This window comes from Aplysia californica, unplaced genomic scaffold (assembly GCF_000002075.1).
Source record: "Aplysia californica isolate F4 #8 unplaced genomic scaffold, AplCal3.0 scaffold00027, whole genome shotgun sequence".
NCBI lineage: Eukaryota > Metazoa > Mollusca > Gastropoda > Aplysiida > Aplysiidae > Aplysia > Aplysia californica.
The window spans coordinates 464,012-471,639 of NW_004797297.1; the positions used below are offsets into that span (position 1 = coordinate 464,012).

The 7,628-nt window shown below is 37.6% G+C and overlaps 1 protein-coding gene across 1 annotated transcript in view; it reads right to left on the bottom strand.

The window, feature by feature from the left end:
• Positions 1-6,048, bottom strand: part of LOC101862554 (T-cell immunomodulatory protein) — a 17,643-nt gene extending 11,595 nt beyond the window's left edge. The window contains exons 1-6 of the mRNA XM_005091284.3: positions 5,720-6,048; positions 3,934-4,167; positions 2,241-2,292; positions 1,813-1,884; positions 942-1,057; positions 53-111 (exon numbers count right to left, since the gene is read on the bottom strand). Coding sequence (XP_005091341.1) covers positions 53-111; positions 942-1,057; positions 1,813-1,884; positions 2,241-2,292; positions 3,934-4,167; positions 5,720-5,924 — 738 coding nt within the window. The 5' untranslated portion in view covers positions 5,925-6,048. The remainder of the gene's footprint in view (positions 1-52; positions 112-941; positions 1,058-1,812; positions 1,885-2,240; positions 2,293-3,933; positions 4,168-5,719) is intronic.
• Positions 6,049-7,628: the final 1,580 nt, after the last annotated feature.

A 7,628-nucleotide genomic window follows, 5' to 3' on the forward strand; every position in this document is an offset into this window, starting at 1 on the left:
CCCCCCAAAAAAAAAAAACCCAACAGAGCACACAAAGAAAACATCATCTCACCTGATTCAACCAGAATTCAAAAGACACTTGACCACCCACAGAAGACACTGCACACAGATCTACAAGAGAAAATAAGAATGTAGATGGAGACTAAGCATAAGTCTTATAATCATATCCCACGTCGAATGAAAGAATGTATGACTTCAACAAGTATTTCTTGAAAACAAAAGCATAAAAATCCTCAAAACACTTCTACCCCCCCCCCCCCCCCACTCTTCCTTAAGGGAACAAAGCCTTTTTGCTTTATTGACAGTATGGTTAACACCTTCCTTCGAAAGTGAGGACAGATACAGACAGAATAAATCTTTTAAAGAGGTACATAAATCCATATTACTTAGAAAATTCACTCCCAAGTGCTTTAGCTGCCAAGACAAACCATATTTTTCTCATGAACTTTGACATTTTGTTGCGATTTTCTACCACAGACTGACAGAACAAAACCAGACAAAAAGTACTCAACTAATTCGATTTGAGGCCAACGGGATTGAATCAAACAATATTAAAAAGGTTAATCTTTCCATACAATATTTACCCTTCACTACAAGTAAATGTTCTTGGTACTTCTGAAAACTAATTAATAAAATACAAGGGTAACAACCGCAGTAGCAACATTTGGAGATCATATACATTATAAGAAATGCAATTTCAAAAGCACTGACAGTCTATAGGATATGGCAAGTTACAGGTGACTTTTTCCATGGGTTATCCATTCTTTAAGCAATAAAACTAGCAGGCTGCTGGAATGACAATACAACAACAGAGAAAAAAGGAATGTACAAACTATAAATAATGAGAAATTAATTTGCAAAAATCAAACTGCCATGACTTTGACAAGATGCTCAAAATTGATCCCACGCTGAAAACACAATACCAAACATGTCAATCGTACCGGCTGTCAAATCCCCATCCAGATCCAGAAAAGCACTTGACTGAGGCACCCTCAGCTGAGGCAATTTCCCTTCAGTGCCATTGGTTACATACTCCATGGCGTAAGAGCCATTCTTCCTGGAAAACAAACAGCATGTTCTGGTTTTTTAAAATTGCGCTGAGTTGAGTTGGGTTTAAGTCAGCATAATGGTAGTCACATTTTACCAGGATCAGATGAAGACAATAGTAACAATGGACAGAAGTAAAAGTAGTAGACCAGATTCAACAACCTGTGTTCAGTGTCAGGCACCATAAAGAAAGGGGTATGACAAGGAAAATAACAGTTTTTTCCCCCACCTAACCCCTTTCTTTATGGTGCCAGGCACAATGCTCTTCAAATGAAAGGTAACCTAACAGTAGTGTTTTGCTGCATGTCACAAAATACATGCACACACTTCAAAATGACAGGTGATATCAGGTTCAGGGAGGAAGCAAAAGGAATTAAGGGCTAACACTTTTCATGATATCATTGATGCTGGAGTCAATTCCATAACTTTTTAAGTAGCAATGCATCCATTTTCACCTACTTCAAAATTAGGACTTCAGAAGATCAAACTGTACTAAAATAACAAATATTGATCAATGGTTTACAATATGCAAATAAATGAGTGAAAACAATGAGTATCTTCTATTACTGAGAATTTTCACCCAGAAAGTTGTAGTTTTGCTTCACAATGGCTGCTCTGTAAGTGGTCTTACGCCAAAAAGTTCTTGTTTCTCCAGTAATTTTGATATCTCGATTATTATAGATGCTTGCAGCAGAGACACTATCTTTGCTTCCACTACATTTATTCTTTAACAAACAAAAAAAAAGGTTAACAAGCTTTTCTTACACAAATATCCAAACAGCTCTTCTGCCATCAGCTGTTTCTCCAAATAAGTCAGGAATCATATCCCCATTCCAGCTGTGAAATACAGATGGATGTATCAAGTTTACCTGACATAAAACACAAGTCACGTAAATTATTATCTTGAATCATTTCAACTTTTAACTGCTCAAAAAATTTGAATGAACCCAAAACACTACATTTGACAAAAAAACTTAACAACATCTTTTTTCAAAAAGAAAATTAAACCATTTATGAAAACCAACTCAATTAAAAATAATGTGCATTCATTGTAGTCACAGATGCAAAAAAGAATACTTTGCAAATTCAAACTAAAATACAATCAACCCTCTCCCCACTAAAATTCACCTAAAAAAATATCAGAAGGATATTATTTTGTTTAAACGGACGAATGCAAAAATAGTACTGCTTACTCAATAACAACTGGCTGGTCTCGGAATGTTTCAGTCAAAGTCAGTGGTTTCTCTGAGGATAAAGAAGATCAAAAATAAAAATCAAGTAAATGCTTTAAGACGAAATATTTTTGGCTCTTGAATTTCAAGTAATGGCAAAGAAAACCTGTTAATAATATTATCATAATGTCTGAATTGTAACTACAAATAAATAAGTAGCCTCTGTGTTCTCTCTCACTACCATGTCTGGATGAGATAGTTAAACACTTGTTAGGCATACAAACAGCTACGAGGAGTAAAGAGTTTGATAGAGTTTTATCCTAGTTTACCTTAGTGAAAATATAGTTGCCCACATGTCTGCTTAAGTTTATGCAAACCACTACACACAAAAGAATAATAAAGTATAGAATCGAAAGTAAAGTCAAAGTCAAAGTACTAAGAAAGTTTAAGTACAAGTTCAGGTTACATGTGAAGAAAAGTGAGATCTTGGTTGATTTTGTCCCAGAGAACTAGGATCTTATAGGATCTATAAATTCTATTTCTATAGAAAAGCTGACCAAAAACAAACAGAAGCATTAAGCCAGTGGTATTTTAGGCCATAAGCCAGTGGTATTTTAGGCCCTATAATATAGCCACCATACTTTTTTATGTTTTTTAAATCTTAAGCATGAAAAGTTGCATTTCCCCTTTCAGAAGTATTATATAAAAATATATATCGCTAGCCGTGTGATTCAACCGCCTAAGTGACAAAATTTTCGAAAATCACTTTTCTTTCCCTTTACAGCTTTTGATACACCTTATGTTAAAATCCTGAGTTTGAAAGATTACTGCAAAGTGTTTCAATCCTTCAGTAAATCAATCGCCTATATCACACCAGTCCCCAATTTCCACGTGATTCAACTGCCCAAGTGCCAGTTTTGCAGCCCGGTGGCGAATGGGCGTTGGAATCACGCAGATTCAGCGGCTCGTTGAGGTGTTCACCTGTCACGTAGGCGACCCGACCCACACGACTGTGGCCTTTGTCAAAACAGACTGGAGAGTAACATCAACAGAAAGAGCTGCCTTTGCTAGCTTCGACTCAGATTGAACCCTATCGATAGCTAGATGATTTTGTAAAGGCAGTTCGCCTACCCATAATCTATCACTAGGTTTTGGTAGTGTTGTTGAGAAAGGGTAAAATGGCACCAAAAAATATGTTAATGCTGTCTTGACCAAGTCGGTAAATTGTGGCAAAAGCTATTGACGAATGAATTTTTTTAAAAAGTCTACGATTGACAGCTAAGGGCTGCTTATTTCACATTCGGAACAACTATTGGAAAATATTTTTACGCCCAAGCGACCACAGGCGCTCGACGAGTGGCGTTGATTAGCGTGATTCAAACGCCTAGACGCCGTCATGCTGTCACTTAGGCAGTCGAATCACGCAGACCTTGGTAAGTCTAAACCGCCTATGTCCGGTAACTTTATGAAATAAAGATATTTTTTAAAAAGTTAGTTACGGACCATCGTCTGACATCATATCATATATTCTGAATTTTAGATTCATAGCTACGAGCACAACAAATAAAAGTTTTTTGCTTCTCCTGAAAAATTTGTCTCTTGGCACTTAGGCGGTTGAATCACGCGGCTAGCGATATAGGCTTCAATCATATAATTTAAAAACAATTTTATCTCCAATTACAATACAGCACACAATAATGCAGAACCATTATACCTGCTGCAGCTCCATTCCCAGGGTAAATTTCTACAGTAACTTCTGTTGAATCTTGTTTAGGCTTTCTTGTAACTAGCACATCCATTTGTGAATCACTGTTAAAATCCCCAGGCACAACACTTGTGATGACAGCATCCTCTGGTTTGCCTTCGATGAATGTTCTTTTCTTGAACTCAGTAAAATCTTTTCTTAAATCAATATCGATATCAGCTTCCAATATGAAGACTGATTTCCCTGAGGAGTGCAATGGCAGAGAACAAATAAACAGGTTCAAAATTAAACGGTTATTATACAAAATAATTGCTTAGTAACAATAATCAATTTACAACTACATAAAAAGTCAACTAAAATCACACTCTAAAGGGCTATATTTTCTTAAGAGCCTGGATTTCAGGTAATTATTTACCGAGCAAAAGTGTGGCTCGCCATAACCCCACCCAGTGGTCACTTCTTTTCATTTTAAAATAAAAGGAGATCATTTTAACTTTCCCCCCCAGAACATTCAGGTAAGAAAATCCCTTTCGACTGAGATCACGTATTTTCCTTGCTCCTTAGACCGCGAACTTTGGTGGAGACTTCAGTTATTGTGATCTATAAATTCTAAATGATCTTTATCTTTATTACAACAACACTAGATTATAGACAATTTTAATATCAGTCTGACTGGGCAACACTCTTCAGTCTATACTGCTGTGGGGCATAGTGAAAGGCTAAATGGCTCGAGCCCAACCCATTCTCCACCTCTTTCCTTAGCCTACATAAATGAATATTTCAATATTTTTTAATGAATGAATGAAATAAAGAAACACAGACTGCTTAAGAATCTTCACCCCTCTAGAACTTTTTGCATACAGTAAACACTTGATTTTGCTCATATATATCATATCCAATCTCTGTTGTCAACGCATTAAACGCTAGTAATATTACAGCCAATCAATTTATGTCTTTAGATTTCAATTTGAATTGATCAGTTCGATGACATTTTTAGAGACTTCAGAGACAATGTGATGAAGAAATGAATATTAATATACATTAATTAAATGCATACAAAAACAAATGAAGGGAAAAGTTCCGCAGAGGGCTGGCATGAATTGTGACAAGGTCCACTGAGCAAACTATGTGTATACAAGAGTTAAAGTTAGGGTTAGGATTACAGTTTAGGGTACATGAAGCTACAGCGAGCACCTAGCAAACCTCTGTGACTGGCCCAGATATAGAGTATTTCCGCCATCTATTTTTGTCGTCTTCCGGGGCTTCCCTCGCCAGCTGACTCTAGTTCTCACCGTGGCGCGCCTGATTTGCCGCTGCTTAGCGCGCGATCGGTTAAAAGTACCAAAGATTCTCTACTACTGTGAGTGTGTGTGTGTGTGCATGTGTGTACAACTTTGAGAAGGTAAATTTATGGAACAAGAATTGCTGAGATTGTTTATTGATTTAATATAAAAAAAATTTATCACAAATTTAATTTTAAATTTATGACAAACACGGCGAGATAGATCATAGTATTACTGGCAAGGGAAACCCTAGAGTCTTGGGCGAAACCCCGGAAGATGACAAAACTAGATGGCAGAAATACATCATCTATATTTGGACCAAACACGGGGTGTGCTAGGTGCTCGCTGTCTGTAGCGAGTGTTTAGGGTTAGGTTAGGGTTAGGGGGCAGTCTGGTTAGGGTTTAGGCTTAGGGTTAGGGTTTGGGTATGCCCCACTCAAAACGTCCCGTCTTTTGCGTATTGTCGGTTGGCCAGCCCTCTGCGGAACTTCTTCCCAAATGAATTTTCATACCGTCCTCGGAAAGAACGAACACGTCAGTGGCTTTGTCAGCGTCCAAGTCTCCGAATGCTGAGACTATTCCATACACACGTTCCCTGCCAAACACATCCACTGTGACATCCGACAATGAGCTGAAGGCTAAAGGGAGATATAATATCCCCACAGCCAAAGAGAAGACTAAAGAAAAACGAATAGACAATAGGCGAGGCCCTCTCATTTTCTTAAAAAGCGAAACAAATCAAGTTCAGATCAACACTTATTTCTGTTGTAATCCCTTGCCCCAGCAGTTTTGTTCCCAGTCATCCACATCCACGAACAACAATGAGAATCGAATGTGAGTATTTATTATTTAGTCATATCGATATATGTATATCTCGATTGACACAAGACATGGTCAGAGACTATATAAAAGCAACAAAAAAGGCTCAACTGATTTCACCCTCATTGCTTTATTTATATCCACTTAAAATATATCTTCTAATGTATCTGTGTATTTAAAGTAAATGGTAATTTTAGTTAATAAAAGTTGTGTATAAAAAGCGATACCTAATATATCATCTTTTTCATTTCGATTACTAGACTATTTTACCTCTCGTGAAAATGACTCACTTCCTCACTCCTTGTCTGTGGAACGCAGAGAATTCTACACTTAGTGTAGAATTCTGTGGTGGAAGGCTATTCGGAAGTATTCGCCTGTCACTACGAAGTTTTAATTTTATTGTCCTCGTGTCATCTCCGGTGCCTTTGTCCAATTATCTACTGTGCTCTTTTTTTGCACTGCAGAAAGGGATGTTTTTCTGTTTCTATCTTCGAGTTTGGAGGGGGGGGGGGCATTTAAAAAAAGGTTCTTCCAGTAGGCTAGAGTGGGAAGATACACCCCCTTTTGCTGTCACTAGTGTCAGTTTCATTTCTTGTTTTAAAAAAACAAACGAAAGAACACCGCATCATTTACCACAATGGTAAAGAATATTGGTAGGTAGAAGCGAAACCCTAATGGACTTCAGGATGACAAGTTTATGTAGGCCTACCAAATATTTGAGTAAGAAAAGGTTAAGCCTAAAATTCTGTTCAATGCACCGTTTATTGAACTAATTGTATAGCATGCTATAGATCTATTATGTATAGGTCTATTAACATTTATATTGCTGTGAATTCTCCGTTGACTTTTCTTACCGCATGGTCTGTTAGTGTGGTTCGGCAGTGTGAATGAGTGTAAATGATATCTTGACCCCGGTTACTTTGATTTGAATCAAGGGCTTTAAAAATTAATTCGACTGGCTCGTGGCATGGCTAAGCGAGAGGAAGGAAAGTGTGCACAGTGTGTGTGTGTGTGTGTGTGTGTGTGTGTGTGTGTGTGTGTGTGTGTGTGTGTGTGTGTGTGTGTGTGTGTGTGTGTGTGTGGAGAGAGAGAAGGTGCAACACCCACTGATAAGATATACGACGTCAAATAGAATTTGTTTTATTAAGCTGTGCGCCGATTAATAATAAATCATGACTATGTTTATTGTGTGTTGGGATTGGGGATGGGGAAAGGGGTGGGGTGGGGTGGAGAAAGACGTTTTGAGAGGTAGGCCTACAACTAGGGGAACCAAGTGCTATTTGCGGCTTTGTATTTGCTAATGCTGGAGAATAAATACTCTGAGCCATAAAACTTTTTAAAAATTTTGTTTTCACCGACTTCACTAAGACGCATCGTGTATCAAGAAACATAAATTCAAAATTACTGTTTGAAAGCGAATGTCTTCTTATTTCTTAATCTCCAGGACAACGACGACAAGAAGACGTTTGGTTTGAATTACCTGAACAAAAAAACAAAAACAAAAACAAAAAAACAAAACAAACTCCAATGTCTTGAACGCCATGAATTCCTGCAACTGATTCAAATCAGAGCCGGAGCCGAAGAGGTTGCCAGAGCCCATTT